This window comes from Miniopterus natalensis, chromosome 3, assembly GCF_054644295.1.
Source record: "Miniopterus natalensis isolate mMinNat1 chromosome 3, mMinNat1.hap1, whole genome shotgun sequence".
In the NCBI taxonomy this organism is placed as follows: Eukaryota; Metazoa; Chordata; class Mammalia; order Chiroptera; family Miniopteridae; genus Miniopterus; species Miniopterus natalensis.
The window spans coordinates 79,563,430-79,581,597 of NC_142083.1; the positions used below are offsets into that span (position 1 = coordinate 79,563,430).

The 18,168-nt window shown below is 48.9% G+C and overlaps 1 protein-coding gene across 1 annotated transcript in view; it reads left to right on the forward strand.

The window, feature by feature from the left end:
- Nucleotides 1–1,324: 1,324 nt before the first annotated feature.
- The window catches only part of GALNT17 (polypeptide N-acetylgalactosaminyltransferase 17), a 386,942-nt gene continuing 370,098 nt past the window's right edge, over nt 1,325–18,168 (forward strand). Inside the window, exon 1 of the mRNA XM_016225135.2 lies at nt 1,325–1,859. Coding sequence (XP_016080621.1) covers nt 1,622–1,859 — 238 coding nt within the window. The 5' untranslated portion in view covers nt 1,325–1,621. The remainder of the gene's footprint in view (nt 1,860–18,168) is intronic.

Below are 18,168 nucleotides of genomic sequence, written 5' to 3' on the forward strand. Positions count from 1 at the left end.
GACGTGGTCGGTTAGAATTTTCACACGTGGGAACCCACCCAGCCCACGAACGCCCGGCCTGGCTCCCGAAGTAACAGAATCCAAGTCTCCAGGCCAGATTTTCCCTCTAGCCATTCCCGGCCACGCAAAGCGGAGCTGCGAGCGCACAGAAAGGGATGTCTTCATCGCCTACCGGGATGGAACAGCCCCGCCGGCTCCGGGAGTGCTGAGAACCGAAGGGTCCCCCCACCGTCTCAGCCGCCAGCATGACTTGAGCGCCCCTATCCCGCGCGGTGCTGCTCTCCAGGCGCCCCCACCCTTTCCGGGTGCGCGCGCACGGGCGGCGAGCCGGGGAGCTGTGCGCCCGGCAGCCTGCGGGCGGCGGCGGCCGACTGGCTCGCGGAGAGGGGGTGGCCAGGGGCGGCGGCGGAGGAGCCGGCGCCGCAGCGAGTCCCCTCGGCCGCGCCCGTGCCCTGCCGCCACCTGCGCGTGCCCTCCGGACCGTCCAGTGCGTGGGCTGTGTGGGCACTCGGTGCCGCAGCGGCGGTGTCGCCGCGTCCGCCAATTAGGAGACTCGGCGTTTGGCTCCGAGGGGGCGCAGGACCAACGGCGCTGCCCGTTCCGGTGAGCGGAGGGTGCGCCGTGCGAGTCCCTCCCGCCGCTCTCCCCGCGACGTTTTCCGAGGAGGGTAGAGAACTGCTGTGACTTTTGAGGTCCGACTCCTCCTTCCGGCCAGCCTCCCCTGACGCGCCGGCCCGGAGGGAGGCCAGTGTGACCGACAGGCCCCGGAGGCTCACGGCGTGGTGTTGGGACTTGGAATGTGTCCCGGAGCCCGCGGCTTGTGCGCTCTGGTTAGTTTGGCGCGAGGTGGGGTGTCCTCCAGCGCGAGGGGCGGAAAGGACGTCGCCCTCTGCCTGGTCGCCCACTCCCCAGTACTGCCCCCACTTTGAGAGTAACTGAGACTTGAGCGTGACTGCGGAGCCGCGAGGATGCGGGCGCCGGGCGCGGGCTTTCCTTCCCTCTGCCCGGCGTGACGGAGCGAGTTGGTGAGCGGAACAAAGGCACCCGCCCCCAGCAGCCGGTCCTTGGCTGAAGACCGCGAGTCGCACACCGCGACGGCCGACGGCGGACTGGGGTGGTGGCCGTGCGGCCCGAGGTGCGGCGCGCTCCTCCGTGGGCGACAAACCCTGACCAGGGCACCTGCGCGCCATTCCCACTCGGGCGCCGGGACAGCCCCTCCTGCCTAGCAGCTGGCCTCGGAGGTCTGCTGCTCTCGCAGCCCCGCGCCCGGCGGCCCAAGGGCCAGCGGCGGACCACTTGCTGGTGCGGAGGAGAGGCCCCCCGACCGCCGGCTCTTCTCCGAGAAGCCAAGGCGCCTGGAAGGGGCCGCGCGCCGTGGTGGAGTAAGCAGGCATCCCTGGGAGCACTTCTCCACACCCAGAGCTTTCATGTGAGCGATTTCGCTCTCCCTCTGAGCGCCCTGTTTTCTCAACTGTCTCTGCCTCCAGAGCATCTGCTCTCTGGGGCTGGGAGTGGCTGGGATTCTTGCCAGCGGTCCAGAGTGTGAGACTCACACTGCCCCGCGCCTCGCCAGAGCTGGAAAGGGCGCGGGTCCGGAGCGAGGGCCGATCTGGTGTGTTTGATGGCTTCACTGAGAAGAGTCAAAGTGCTGCTGGTGTTGAACTTGATAGCGGTGGCCGGCTTCGTGCTCTTTCTGGCCAAGTGCCGGCCCATCGCATTGCGCAGCGGAGACGGCTTCCACGAGATTCGGCCGCGTGCCGAGGTGGCCAACCTCAGCGCGCACAGCGCCAGCCCCATCCAGGATGCGGTCCTGAAGCGCCTCTCGCTGCTGGAGGACATCGTCTACAGGCAACTGAATGGTAAGGACGTGCGCCCGTGTCCACAGGGCTCGCTAAATCCCGGGGGCCTTGCGCGCGGTGCTGGGGAGCCGACGCCTCCTGGCTCCCGCGCGCTCCCTTTTACCCTCTCTACCCTCTCTGGGCCAGGAGGCCGGGGCTGCTGGAAAGAATTACCTGTAAGTTTGCTTTTATTGTGGAAACATGTCTGTAAAGCTGGTTCCCGGTCCTTGTGTGCAGGCACGTGCAGGAATCCTTACCTGGAGACTAAATCCCAAGTGCAGAAACCAGTCGCGTGGCCAAATGGAACTAGAGGCACAGACTGACTTGGAGGAAATAGCTCTTACAGCTTACCGTTTGGTGGACTCAGACAGGGAGGGACTTTGGTGGGCTTAAATGTTTGCAGAGCCAAGGCCTCAGGTCTGGAGCTAATGCACTTTGGTAGTAAGTTGGATGAGGCGGGCTGCACAGCTAATAATGAGGACTTCTCCATTTCGCAACCTAGGTGGAGGCTGCTATTAAAAACACACCTGGCTTCTGCCAGAGAGCTGCCCGAGGGTGATGTTAAAGTTCTTGGTGGATTGGGGAAGCAGGTTTTCACAGTGTTGTAGAGTGAGGTGTGCCATCCAATTACAGCAGGTCCTCCAATAACATGGATTTGTTCAACCTCATTTCCTTAAAATGTTGATGAGATTCTGTGGAAACTTAGCTTTTGCTTATATCAATTAGCCTGTGGTAAAATTGGTTTCGTTATACCAGTGTTCTTTAAGTCACAGAGCCTATCCACAGCGTGAAGTGAGGACTTCCCTGTAGTGACAGTTGTCAGAATCTGTTCCATCTAAAATGTTCTCTTCAGTGCTTTAGGAGAAGAGGGAGACTTAATGTGCTCTGGTCACATTTGGTCCAGGGACAGATCATTGTACACTTGCTGTCCCCAAGGTCAGATTGAGATTTCCCTACTCAAGTACAGGCAGCTCTCCAGGGTCCATATAGCTGCTATCTAAGGCAGATCCAGGGCTGCCACCTCCCTTCCTGAGTTTCTAACACATGTTCTCAGGGTAGTTCCAGAATTAGAGATAATCATGAAGGTAATGATAATTGGTGAAATTCTTGTTGTGTGCCAGACACTGTGCAGACATTTCATAAGTGCATTGAATTCCATCCCCATATCAGACATGAGGAAAAGAGACGTGGAGAGGTAACTAAGTTGCCTGGTGTCCTGCAGCTAGGAAGTGGTAGAGTCTGGAATCAGAACCCATTGTCTGGTTGACTACAGAGCCTACGTTCTTGATAACTTCTATATACTATCTCCTCCTAATTATAAGGAGTATTAAGTTTGATGGCAAGAAGAATCTACATTAGGAAGACTCAACTCAACTGTCTTCTCTGCAGTTAGAGTGAGAGACCAGGCTGGTGGCAGGGAGAAGGGTGACACTCCCATGATCCCTTCTGGGTCCTTCTGGGTGGGATGTGGTCAGATCTCGGAGCACCCCTAAAAGGACCCCATGGTCTTCTCCATGTCATTCAGCAAGTATACAGAGGATGCCTTGAACTTGTCCCTGTAGTTCAAGGGACAAGTTCAAGGCATCCCCTGCAGCCTTCCCAACCCCTCACAGACAATGTGGCCTGGCTGTCCATGTAGTCTGCCGTGGGGGTCATGAGGGAGCTCTTCTCCTGAATGTCAACAAATCAAGGCACAGAATGAAACAAAACCCACAGCTCATTTTTGCAGGAATTAGAAGCTTCTGGGGCGGGCCTTATTATTCTACACAGATACCTGCCTTAGATGTACCATAGGACCCCGAAAAAGAGAAGAGTGCAAGATAGCCTGAGCTCCCTCACTGTCAGGCTACACTCAGGGAACAAGTCGTTTTAGGATTGGTTTCAATTAGGAAACTAAATATGATATAGTCATGCACCCCTAAATATCCCAAATAGGATAATAAAATTGCAAATGGTATTTACTAATTGTTACAGACACCCAGGGATTCATTTAGTCTTTATAGCGACCCTCGGAGATAGGCACTGTCACTGCCCCCCACATCCCCCAAGTAGCTTGCTCACAGTCACCCAGCCAGGGGGTTATAGACCTGGGAATTGAACTTGGACAGTTTGGTTCCAGAATTGAGGTTCTTAGCTGCTGCACCAGCAAGTCTCAATCTTTGCTGTGCCTCAAAGTCACATAGAAGGCCTGTTAAGACAGATTTCTGGACCCCACAGCCAGAGTCTCTGATTCAGTAAATCTGGGGTGAGGGTCCAAGACTTTGCACGTCTTATCAGCTTGTGGCCCGGCCCATAGTCCACTGCCGTCTACCTTACTGCCTACACCAAGCAAAGTGAAGAGGAAAACCCATTTGCCTGCCAATACCAGCTAGTGGGTGTGGAGACTCCTAAGAAACCAAGAGCTTGCTTCAGAAGGGCTGGGGGTCTGGCTCCTGCCAGGCAAGAGATTCCCCAGGGGAGTGGGGTTGTCCTGCGCTTGGGACTGGTTGGGTCAGGTGGTGCTGTGGGATGGGAAGGCTGAGTTTTCTTGACTTGCAGCCTCTGAGGAGCTGAAGGAAGGCTGAATTGAGAGCTTTTCCTGGGCAAGCCAGGAATTCAAGCTGCAACAAGGTAGATGGTATCTTCCTGGCTGCAGAGTGGAATTTGTAGTGACATGAAGCACGGAGGAAGAGAGCCAGGAAATGTTGTGAAATGGAGAGGATCCACCTCTCTCCACTCCAGCCCCCAGCACTCTCTTCCTTGCCTGTGCTTGTTTAGGGTACTGGTGTCCCGCCTGTTGATGAGCTAGGCCTGCAGGGGGCCACCTGCTGCAGTGGGAGGGTGGCTAAGGGAGGTGAGGTCTCCCAGTGCCTGGGCCATGGGACCTGGCTTGCTGTGTCCTTTTGCTCTGCAGCCTGTTCCATGCCTCCTACTGAAGTAGGAGAGGGAAACCTTGACCTCAGGGTTCTTTATGCCTCAGGATTATGGAGCACCTGCGAGAGCCAGGCACTAGGCATACAGTAGGAACAAGGCTACTTGGGTCCAGCCCCCTCGTAGCTACACAGTGGATGCTGACATTTCAAAGTTGCTCATATTTCCCAGACCTTTCCTGCGGACTCTTAGGAAGTTCCAGCAGCAGGGATTCTTGGAGGGCTCCACTTCCCTGGCTGTGCACACAGCCATCTGGGCGCTCTTTCATTCATGAGACAGGTTTCTGCGGGTGTCCTGAGAGGGGCCCCCTGGGCCTGGGGCGCCTGGGTGACCCAGACCTCCTCAGAACTGGCCTCTGTGCTAAGACTCTTGGTATCAAGGCCCTGAATCCTTTTTGAAAAAGTTACAGGTTGTAGTTGTTACTGTTTTTGTTTTTCTTAATCCAGGCTGAAAAGGTCATGTTTTAAAGTGACAGTCCAGATGCTGGTATGGAGGAGAGAGCACACGGGGATTAATGAGCACTTTCCCTCCAGATTCTCTCTTGTATCTGCTCTTCCATTCTTTCTGTGAAGCTCCACTGCTGACCTCGACCCTTTAACCCAGTGCCCTGCCTCTGGTCTCTCACCCCTCTCTTCCACTCTGCATGTATGGTTCCAGATATCTGAGTGGAAAGCACAAACCTCCCAAGGGTCTCAGACTTTCCAGGGGCACTGTTTCCTGAGGAATCGTGGTCAGGCTTGGGGGCTGACAGTGGGCTTCCACAGTCGCATCTCCCACCTTCCCAACCTTGCCCAGTGTCCTCTACCTCCTTGAGCGAGACTGATCGACTTGCTGAAATACCTCTCATTAGCCTTCAGACTGTAGCCTCCACTTTTTGGCCCCAGTCTTTGAGACTGGTTTGCTCTCCTTGCCTTTTCTACATTCTTCTGTTAAAGGTTGGCTCAAGGTCATGGGCTGGGGGTGGGGAAGTTGTGCCAATCCACATGGTCTGAGCTGTTCCTTCTCTGAGTTGCCTGAGGCTTTGTTGTCAGTGACCTTTCATATAATCTTGGACTTTTTAATACCACCTCTATTCTGCCACTGTCAGGCCTGGCCCACATAAACCCCAGTGGGGTCCTCCATGCTTTCTCCCTTTACCTTTTTGTGGTGGCCTTGGAGTCCACTTCTTGGTGGCATACAAAATGGTCCTTAGTCCCTGAATGACTGCATGGAACAGAGCACTGCCCTCCCTAGCTCTGTCTTGATATCTCCGTGCCTTGGACCATCATGCTAAGCCATTGAGATTTTGGAGCTTATCTGTTACAGCAGCTAATGTTAATGATCCTGATTAATTTAGTCAGTCAGAGTTAGAACACTTGTCTCCCTAAGTGACAGGCCAGTCTAGCTACTGTAAGTTTCTGTCCTCAATTAATATGATCAGCATCTGCCACAGAACTTTGCGCATAATGTGGGCACCTAGGTTTATTGGTTGATTGGTTGGATGGTAATTGATAGCCACAGAGGAAATAACCTCAACACTGTAAAGGCTGAGTTGGGTTGGGTGAATGTGGTGAGGGAAAGGGGTTGGAGAGTCTTAGCTGGAGAGACTGAGTGTGAGGAAGCCATCCTGCCTGCCCTATCTTGAGGCTGCCTGTACCATCTTGAGACTGCTCTGGTCCTTTACCCTCTTGACTGAAGAGCACCCACCTGATCCTCCTGAGGAGCTTGGAAGTGAAGCAATCAATCACTTTAGGGAGCAGCACGTTTCGGTATGTTTTCTTGAATATGTAATTTTATAACATGAATATGGTTTTATGTTCCTTTTTTGTAGAATAAAATGAATTCATATTTATTGTAGAAAATTTGGAAAATCTGAATAAATTCATACAGAAGAAAATAATAATGTGTTAAACTGTTTTTTTAAATGGCGACATGGTGGTTTTGTACCGGCATTAGGAAAATGGACCTTGGGACATGCAGGCTTCTTGTTAGAATTCCCATGTCACTCCGTACACGACTTTGGCCTTCTGTCGTCTTCTGAGGAAGTTGTTTCTCTCATTTTAAAGCTGAGAAAGGTGAGATGTGGACACGACGTGACTTAGCCTGTATGGCACAGACAGAGAAGGGCGGAGCCAAGATTCCTGAATGCCGCGGGGCTTGTCCCCAGTCCAGCATGTTCCTGAGGAGTCAGGGGAAGACAGTGGAGGGCTGTGGTGTTTCACATGTCCCATGCAAGCCCTGAGCTCTGGCCAGTGGCCCTGTCCCTCATCAGCGCCCCTGTGCGATGGATCGGAAAGGCGCACGTCACTGCTCCATTCAGTAAGCCCAGGGCAGCTCTGTCGTAAGTGGAAATGCAATTGATTCAGGTTAGGTTCCAAATTTAGATTTCAGAAGGATATTGAATAGAAGCAGGGTTGCTTGAAGAAATTGAAAATCTTTGTGGGAATGAAGAGAAGTCAGAATTACCTGCCCTTAGTCCTGCCCCCAAGCCACATAGGTGAACGAGGCTGGAGTCTGAGCTGCAGAAAACCAAAATGTCCCCAAATAACCCAAGTGCAGCCCACCCAGCCTGACACATAAGCCAAACCCACCAGGCAGGAAAAGAGAGTTGGTGCAGAGGGACAGAAGTAGAGATTTGCTCTACATGCCTCCAGGGTAGGGTCAGAAAGAGAGGGATGGCATTTGAAGGCATCTCATCACGGATGCCAGAGCTGGCCCACAGCTGTTTCCTCTTTCCTGCCGGGATATAGACGTGCTCCTGTAGACTATAGAGCTGGATGGTGGCAGCATTTCCTATGGGAAGCAGGTAAGGGGGAGGAGCAGAGGGCAATGTTGGTATGAAAATCCGTCACTGCAACAGGCATCAGCAGGAAACCAGGGCAGCACGCGCCACTACGTGCTGCCTGCAGGCCCCAGCGGGGCTCTGTGGCAGCCTGGGGAGCACTCGGGAGCCAGGGCCTGGGTGTTGGAGGGAGGCTCTCTTCATTTACCACCAGCAGACTGATAGCATCTGGTGGCTGCCAGTCCCTCCTGGAGAGATGGGGAACATAGTTCTCAGACAGCCCTCAGATGCAGGCACTTCTGTACTGGCCAGTGTGTGCACTACAGGCACCCTCCCAGTGGGGCAGCCACGGCCTGCGCAGCCCATCGGAGTCCAGGAGAGGCCACCAGTGTCATTATCCAGGAGGAAATCCAACCTCCCGACCTTTGGTGTTGCCAGATTGGAGTGTCTCTGGACAGGAAGAAGGCTTGGTAATTAGAGCTAACAGTGACATGGAGAGGAAGGAATGTGGGCACAGTAATGCCCACGTCAAATGGAGAGAGAACCTAAGATTAGATAGCCTCCCAGTCCTTAAGAATATAATATTAGAAGAAAGGTTGTTGGGCATCAGACAGACTGGGCTTGGTTTCTGTTGTATCACTTATTAGCTGTGTGACCTTGGGCAGATCCCTTCACCTCTCCACTGTGCGGTGGGGTGGCTGTAAGTCAGGACAAAAGGGATTCAGGATGACCAGCAGGAGCCACAGGGCTGGATGCAAGGCAGCTGAGAGAATGCTACCTGCTAGAAGGCAGGGACCTTGGCGCCTTCTTCCTGTCATATCCCTGATGCCGAGAACTGCACTGGCTCACAGTAGGTGCTTAGCAAATCCATTTGTGGAATGAAAGCGTGAACAGCTAGAGCTGTGTGTGGCAGAGTGTGGTCCTTGCCACCTGGGATGGAAATCTCGAGAGGGGTGAGAGGAGGTCCTCCTTTGACTTGCTTGGGCTCTGAATTAACTTGAGATCCTTTTTTCTTCACGTGTGTTTGAGGCTGAACTCTGTTTCCTTCTTTCTAACCCGGCCCACCCCCTCTGCTTCCTTATAATGATGATTCCTTTGGGTGACCACTTTTGAGGCCTAAGGGAAGAAATGGCAGCCTGTATGAGCACATGTCAAGTCCTGTTACAGAGCACGTGGGTCCTTCATTTCTGTTAGCGAGCCCTTCCGCACTGCCGGACTCGGCCCAGATTACAGAGAGGGGCAGGCATTACTCCCAACTACACGTTTGTGGTCTAGTTGGAAAGACAGGTTGTAGGATACACTAGGTCTCAGAAGAATATTAGAGTGTATGGAAGGGTGGGGCTTGAACTCGTACACAGTAGGTGCTTAACCAATGAGTGTTGAACTTGAACAGGAGAACTCAGCAGTTTTGACGCATGAACCATAGGAGACAGGTAGTGAGACCTGGGGACCTGATGTTGGGGGTTAGCGTGTGTGTGGACAGGCGGGGCAGTGGGCTAGAACCCGGGAGTGGTGTGAAGTGCTGGCCTCGCTGACCCAGCCAAGCCTCTGGTTCAGGACTCAACCAGCCTTCGACCTTCAGTGATTCCAGGTGTACCTCATTTCAGGCCCCTCCTTGGGCATATCGCAAGCTGAGTTAGCACCTAAAACTGCTCCCTTTGGAAAAATCTCAGTCAGCCCTCAGGAACTTTGACCTGAGTGCTCCCCTCCATCTTGCCAGCCCCCAGCCACACCCTTCCTCTAGCTCCCAGGGGCTCCATCCTTCCATGTTCAGCCTGACAGCCCCTCCCTTGGTGAGCCTGGCAGGAGTCCCTGTGCCAGCTCTTCCAGGGCGCTCACTTCAGTGTTCTCTCCTCCATCCACCCAGTGTTGCCCTCATCAGCTCATTCCAGAGGAAAGCCCGCTACATGGCAGGGGTTGGTGCCCTGACGATGCACGCTCTGCGGCTTAGCTGGACCCGGGCTTGTCTTGCCCCTGGTGAAAGGTCTCATTTTCTGTTCCCCATGCCTTCCCCAACCAAAGAGGAGGTGGGTGGGTGGGAGGGATTCTGTGGGAGGCCCTGGTGATAAGAGCAGAGAGGTGTCTGCTTCAAACCAAGCTTTGTCCTAGCTGTGGCTGCTGCAGCCACCACATGGGTCTGCCTTCTGAGGCCACTGCCAGGCTTCTGGATCCTCCTGTCCCTTCTGGATTCAGCTGGAATGCTATGTTGCAGGGCAGGACCTGCCTCCTCAGCAGCTGCTGAGGGACCAGAAGATGGAACCCAGAAGTCCAGGGGAGCCTACTGCCCATGGGGTAGCTTTTGACCAGGGGAGCAGGAGCCACAAAAAAGCAGATAAATTGTCCCTCACCCCACACAAGCAGGAGAGCCTCCCTCCCTCCTTCCCTCCCTCCCTTTCTCCCTCCTTTTCTGATGCCTGTAATACTTTTTAAAAAAATGCAGAACTCACTTGGTCGAAAGACCTTCCTCTGCCTTCATTATTGCTCCTCACAGGTCCTTAGACTGTTCTGACATGTGGATGACAATCGGCTTAGCCACTGATAGAGAAATTTTTGCTTTTAATAATGTTCCTGTCATTGCCAAGCCTCAGCCTTGCCATGCATGAGTAATAAGCGGCAGCCGTAATTACAGGCGGCTGCATCCAGACACCAGTGCACGAGCGTGCTGACAGTTAATAGGGAGCAGGGTTCCACCAGGGCCTCTTTCCATCCCAGTCTCAGCTACAATGGCTAATTGTGTGATTAGTGTTCACCGAGGGGTGTAGTATGGTTATGCATGGCTTGTTAGGTGCTGTTCCCCCCTGGTAGGAAGAGTACTGAACTAACTGCTAGGAGACTGGGGTTCCAATTCTACTCTGTTTTTGACCAAAGCTCATGCATGTAAAAACGAGAGCTACATGACTTAGGGTCCTTAAACTATCAGATTACGAAAAATATCCCTCTGCCCATCTCATTAAAATCTCGTGTTTCCCCCAAGGACAGCATTCAGAAGCCCTTTATTCCCTGAAACCTTCTCTGGCCACCTTGTCAGAATTAATCGTTCCTTCTCTGAACTTTAGGCCATACTTTGCATGGGCTCTTTTTAACCCTTGTTCATCTCTGCCTTACATTATAATGAATTGTTTACATGGTCATACCCAATAGTTTGTAAGAGAATAGATTATATTCATTTTTAAAAACCCCTCCCTAGGTCATTTAGGAATTAATTCATGAGCAGGTAACTTGTTCTCACTTAACAAGTCCAGAAGTAGCGATAGGGTTGGTTCAGAATTGTGAGGTCACTATGATGACATCATAATGTCATTTGTCCTTATCTATTCTTTGTGGTTACGAGACGGCTGCTGTAGTTCCTTCCAGTCATTGCATCTTTGTGCAGGGTAGGAGACACCATACCACTGGCCACATCTCCTCTTATTGTTAATCAAGAAAGAAAATCTTTTCCAGAAGTGTCCCTGGTCAGGCTTCCATGTGTGGTCCAGAAAATGCTCAACCTTTAAGAAAATAGTTGCTTCCAAAGAAAGTAAGTATGGCGGAAGCAAAAGAGGAGAGAAGAAATGGCATTTGCATTGTGACTCTGCATCTTTATACTCCCAGTACGTTTTTAATGAATATTAAAGTGAAGCAAGACTCTGCTACTAGAAATTGAATTAACTAGAATACTCATTTCCTTGGGCATTCCGGTTAACTTGAATTTGACTTGAAGACATCTCATAGATTGAAACTCCCAAAAATATAACCATTTTTTGTCAATGCTAGATGCACATTGTTACATCTCTGAAGTTGAGATTTATTTTATGATCAGTGGTATGTCATATTTTAGTTGGTAGCATTTTTCCTCTTATGGGCACATAAAATGGTACAACCCCCAGTTGAAGGCATTTTAGAGTTTATGAAATACATGAAATTTGTACATACATGTGTATACCATAGTTTAGTGTACATAGCGTTTGTATTGAGCATCTAATACATAGCAAATGTTTCATGATATTTAACTCTACATCAAACCTTCTTCTATTTTACCCATTGTACATATGAGGAGGCTGAAACTCAGAGAAATAAATAAGTTGTCCAGAGACACTGTTGAATAATTACAATCACTATTGCCTGACAGTAAGCTTTTTTTAGTTTAATGTAAGTGCCTGGCATTAAGCTTTTGATTGCCCAGGCATCCATTTCATAGCCATATATCTTGAATGAACAGTTGGCAGCTACACAACTAGATAAAGAGCCAGGCAGCCTCCCCCCCATGACGTTCCTCCTTCAGAAAGCCCCAGGTGAACAGATGACTGACCTCCTGAGTGACCCTAATTTTCCTTTCCTGCACTGTATGCTTTAAACTCACCAATAAAGAGTGAACCTTATAGATCCAATGCAATTCCTATTAAAATACCAACAGCATATCTCACAGAGCTAGAACAAATATTCCAAAAATTTATATGGAACCAAAAAAGACCCCCAAATAGGCGCACCATATTGAGAAAGAAGAACAGAGTGGGAGGGATCATTTTACTGGTTAACAAACTGTATTGCAAAGCCATTGTAATCAAAACAGCCTGGTATTGGTACAACAACAGACATATAGATCAATGGAATAGAACAGAGATCCCAGAAATTGACCCACACAATTATGGTCAGTTAATATTTGACAAAGGAAGCAAGAGCATACAATGGAGTAAAGACAGTTTCCTCAATAAATGGTGTTGGGAAAATTGGACAGCTACATGCAAAACAGTGAAACTAGACCACCAACTTTCACCATGCACAAAAATAAACTCAAAATGGATAAAAGACTTTAATGTAAGTTGCGAAACCATAAAAATCCTAGACGAAAACATAGGCAGTTAAGTCACAGACATCTCACTGGAATTTTCACTGATACATCTCCTAGGGTAAGAGAAACAAAAGAAAAAAATAAACAAATGGGACATCAAACTAAAAAGCTTCTGCACAGCAAAAGAAATCAGCCTTAAAATACAAAGAAACCCCATGGTCTGGGAGAACATATTTGCCAAGGATGTATCTGATAAGGGGCTAATTTCCAAAGTGTACAAAGAACTCATACAAGTCAACAAGAGGAACACAAACAATCAATTAAAAAATGGGCAAAGGACCTGAATAGATACTTCTCCAAAGAGGTCATACAGATGGCCAAGAGACATATGAAAAAATGCTCAGCATCACTAATCATCAGAGAGATGCAAATTAAAACCACAATGAGGTATCACTTGACACCTGTAAGAATGGCTGCCATCAACAAATCAACAAATGACGTACTGGTGAGGATGTGGAGAAGGGGAACCTTAGTACACTGCTGGTGGGAATGCAGACTTGTGCAGCCACTATGGAAAACAGCATGGAGGCTCCTCAGAAAATTAAAAATGGAACTGCCTTTCCACCCAGTGATCCCACTTCTAGGAATATATCCTAAGAATCCTGAAACACTAATCAGAAAGAATATATGCACCCTTATGTTCATAGCAGCACAGTTTACAATAGCTAAGATCTGGAAACAGCTCAAGGTGCCCATCAGTAGATGAGTGGATAAAAAAGCTGTGGGACATTTACAGCATGGAATACTATGCAGCTGTAAAGAAGGATCTTGTACCCTTTGGGACAGTATGGAAGGACCTGGAGAATATTATGCTAAGTGAAATAAGCCAGGCAGAGAAAGACGAACATCACATGATCTCACTTATATGTGGAATCTAAAGAACTTAATAAACTGATGAACAGAATAGATTCAATGACATGGAAGCATGGATCAGACTGAGGAAACTGAGAGAGAAAGAGGGGCCAGGTGGGTGGAAGGGGAAAGATTAACCAAAGAATTTATATGCTTATATACATAACCCAGACAATGGTGTGGTGAGAGACCAGGGAGGGGGTGGGGTGGGTTGGAATGGGTCAATGGGGAGAAAAGGGGATATCTGTAATATTTTGAACAACAACAAAAAAAATCCAAAGGCAAAAAAAAAAAAAAAGTGAACCTGTGGAACCCTAGGCACCCCACCCTTGCCTAATAAAGGCAGAGCCCCAGGCCTGCTCTCTGTCTCTGTATCTTCAACCTTGCTATATGGCCTGGGGCATGTAACCTCCAGGACTTGTGGATAATAACCTTGTTTTTTCAAAGTTCCTTTCTTGCAATCATAAGAACCCCAAGGGCCCGTCTAGCCTCAACATTGTCTCCCATCAGGGAGATATCTGTGGGAGCTGCAGCTAGTAGTAGGGGCTTAGGTGAGAGCTCCCAGGCATTTCTAGCTGATAGCATCACTATCCATAAACGCAAAACAGACACCGCCAGCTGCCTTTCTGGGTCTTCCTTTGTGAAGTTGGCACTCGCTGACTCCTGGGTGAGGGACTCGGTCCTGAGCAGCATCAGCACTGGTCCAGGGATTGGAGAGGGGCAGGCATGGGGATGCAGTGACAAGATGATGGCAGGGAACCTCACTTTCCTCAGGTTTAGCTGTTACGAGTGTGCAAAGTTGTAAAGCTGTTAATTCTAGGGCTCTAAATTATGCTGTGTGAGCTTTAAATCCAGCCCATAATTAGAACAAAATATGAGAAAAGTGAAATTGATAGTAAGTTAATTAAAAGGCTTTGCTTATATTTGCAAGGAAATGAGCACAACAGGAGTGCTGACAAGTGTACATTGTTAATTTCTTCTTCATTTGGGCAACTCTCAGCAGGCCTCAGACATGCTTTGTTCTTGGCTTCTGCCCTGTGCCCTTCCTGTAATCGGATATGCATTATATTGGTATCATGGTAGCTTTAATTGGGTATGATCCAGTATAAGCTTGTAATGGTCATTTTTTCAGTGGATACCAAGCCTTGCATAGGAATCACATATCCAGCTTGGGGTCCAGGCCCTAGAAGTGTATGTAGGAGGCTTTAGAGGTTGTGTGTCAGCACAAAGCTAATGCAAATGGCCAGTGTGGTTCCTTTGTGTCCAGAAGGTAAGCCCGTTGCCACCCTTCTTCTCATGCTGTTCACCATCCTGACTTGTGCCACAGACCTGGGATTGAGTATGCAGTGTAAAATTAGTTTGAACTTCTTGAAGGTAGGGGAAAAGGCTTTTTTATGGTATCGTTTATACTAGATCAGGGTCTGGATTAGGGAGTCTGACATCAGGTGGCATAGAACTACCCTTCTCTCTAGTTGGTGTGGCAGAGGCAATGCTGTGTTCACTATGGACTTTTCCTCTTTGGCACAGAGATAATCTTTAGCCTTCCCCGTAATTAGGTGGGTACAACTGATATGACTGAATTCTGGGCAGTGGAAGATGAGTGAAATGATGTGTGCCACTGTCAGGCCTGGCCCACATAAACTCCAGTGGGGTCCTCCATGCCTTCTCCCTTTACCTTTCTGTGGTGGCCTTGGAGTCCACTTCTTGGTGGCATACAAAAGGATTCTTAGTCCCTGAATGACTGCATGGAGCAGAGCACTGCCCTCCCTAGTTCTATCTTGATGTCTCTGTGCCTTGGACCATCATGCTAAGCCATTGAGATTTTGGAGCTTATCTGTTACAGCAGCTAGTATTAATGATCCTGATTAATTTAGTTAGTCAGAGTTAGAACATTTGTCTTCCTAAGTGACAGGCCAGTCTATCTACTGTAGGTTTCTGTCCTCGGTTAATATGATCAACAGATACTGATTGAGCTAAACAATAAGTGAGGTGGTGTAAGGTAGTTAGATTGAAAGACTCTGGTTCTAGACCAGCTTTTCTATCTGTTCTGCTATTGGCTTTAAGCAAATAGTCTTATGTCTCAGTATATCATTGTTCTATTTACAGAATGATGGGAATGATTGTAATCACACCCTACTTATGCTCCATGCTGGAGATGAGGGTTAAGTATTGAAATACAGCTAAGTTGTTTGCAATTATAAGCCACTAAATAATATATGCACTGTCTCTACTACAGCTTCTGCTGATAGGAACTGGCATTTTTCAAGATGAGACAAACCAAAAAGGTTAGTTTAAAAATTAGCAATTAAAAAAAATCATGATCGTTGCTGCCACTGCATTTTAAATCATGCAAACATTTATGTTTGTGCCAAAGTTGCACAGTTTCCTTTAGAGCAATTACTGAAATGCATTCGCAAGATAAAAATGTAGTTCAGGAAGAATATTTAAGAGCTCTTTAATGACGTTAAAAACTTTGCTAATTTGCCAAGTTGTTCTAAAATCCACTTCAGCCTTGCTTCCTGCCTACCCATCTTCCAGCCGTTGAACTGATTCCAGGAGATTTGAAGAAAGGGGCTGAGAATAATATTAAAACACACAAATCTCATGAAATGTCTTTTCAAGAGCTCGCCCCTCCCCCCTCCCCCCCAATTAGCTGAAGATGAACACTCAGGAAGATATAAGAACCCTTGGGCTGTGTTTACTTGCACATAGCAGTTTGGGGAGAAAACAAAAGCTAAACAGTAGTTACTAATGGGTGGCTTGAATGAAACTCTTATCTGTTGCTGCTCTTCAGTAGCCTTTACACATAGACAAGGCACTTGGGGAGGAATGGGCTAGTCTCATTTCTTCCCCCTCACCCTCCTTGCTCAGATCTCTGGCTGGCACCACTGCAGCCAGTGAAGGGCTTGCAGCCCCTCCAGCATCATTACTCGGTGGGTCCTCCAGCTCCTCCTCCAGGGCACCGAGAACTCCAGGCCCCTGGGGATCGAGATCTGTCCTTCCTCTTCTCCACTAGAAAGGACCTAGTGTTAGTGATCCACGTTTTCATTAGAGTGTAAGTTCATGCGTACCTCTCAAGGACGGTTTGGTTGAAAGCCTAATCTTCAGTAGAGAAAGTTCCATGGCATCAAATTCCAGACAAGAGCCAGAGACTGCAGCTCTGGGCCGCTGCCAGCGAGACATCCCTAACCAGCTGACCTCCAGGGGGTGCCATACAGTGGACTGAGCATGGGCTTTCAAGTTAGAGAGGGGGATCTCAAACTTCCTTTGGCTACTTTAACAAAGCCAAGCCAAAGCTTGGATTTAGGGCAACTCGTATGCCATTGCTGAGCTCCCGTATACCCATCTGGAAGACAGCAGCTGCTCTTATAAGTATGATAAAGACTGTGCAAGGTGATATTTGTAGAACACTTTGAAGAGTGCCTGTAAATAATAGGAGAATGCTGATCAATGATTTTATTTATTATTAATACCATAGCGGTGGTAGGCAGAATCATTACTGCTCCTTGAAACAAGACCTTTAGCCCACCGCCTCCAAGACTCAGTTTTTCTCCCCAGTGACATCTAGACAAGACCTAAAGCCTGTTCAACTTCAGTAATTTTATGGATCAGATAGGCAGAGTCAATGATTCAAAGAATGTCTTTTCCTGTAAACAGTGGCTGGCCAAGGCCGGTCAGATTTGCATCTTTTGGCAGCAATAAAAATTTCAACCTAAAGGAATGAGAAATGATTTTCCTAGGCGTGGTGATTTGAAAAAATACCTGCAAATTCTTTGACACTATTTCCAGCAAAACGTAGAGCTTAATTCCCCTCCCATTATTATGGGCTGGCCTTAGTGACTTATTTCTAGTGGATAGAACTCAATGGAAATGGTGTTGCCTGACTTCCAAGGCTGGATCATAAAGAGTGATGGAATCTGGGGATGTGTGTATTTGAAGCTTTGAGCCACCATGTCAGAAGTCAGGCAACCCCGAGGCCACCATGCTGGAGAGACCCACATGGAAAGAGAGAGACAGAGATAGAGACAGAGAGAGGGAGGGAGGGAGAGAGAAAGAGCTAGAGGTAGCTCTCTAGCTAAATATATAGATAGATGTGTCCAAGAAGTTTCAGTCGTTCCAGCTCCAAAGCTGTTTTTGTCTTCCCCGTGCAGGTCCCAGATGTGAGTAAGCGAGCTTCAGTCCACCCCACCTACCCCACCACTGCCTTGAGACTCCTCAGCTAGTGCCAAGTGGAGCAGAGATGAGCTGTCTCCACCCCAAGATTCATGCAGATTCATGAGCAAAAGGAGTGTAGTTGATCTTTTAAGCCACTGACTTTTGGGGTTGGTTTGTTACATAACAACAAATAACTGGAACACTAGGCCAGTATCCTTGTGTTTAATAAGGTGGTGTTTTTCCTCCTAACCATAAGAAATGGGATTCCTGATGAGAGTGATGATGCTAACAGTGCTAACAGTAATAAATATAACAGTAGCTAACATTTATTGTACACTTGCAAAGTACCCAGCACTGCATTAAAGACTTTATATGGGTGTAAAAGTGGATAATGACCATTTTTTCTAGGTCTTGGGTTTATATACTACCAATAGGCTGTGGATAATGGCCTAACTATTGCAGAGGGGTGAGGTTGGCCAAGAACTTTGTCTTTTAGCTGAACTTCTGTCTTGGCTTAGACCCCTGTGCACTGCTGCTTGTTTAGGTGGGAGAAAGGAGGGTGGCTGGCTGTGATGGCTCCCTCTCATGAGGGCATCACTTGCTGACATACAGCATCCTGCCGAGCCTCTCAGACCCTTGATCCAAAGTTTCTGACATCGCACTGCTTCAAGTCCTTTAGCAGAGACAAAGGCACACTTGACAGAGCCTGTCTCTACAGAAGACAAATGATTGTCTACTTTTTGTGGGACCTGGAGAATCTGGTGCTTCGACAAAGAACACAGACTGCAAAGCTACAGAGCACCTTGCTCTCCAGAAGTTTAAAC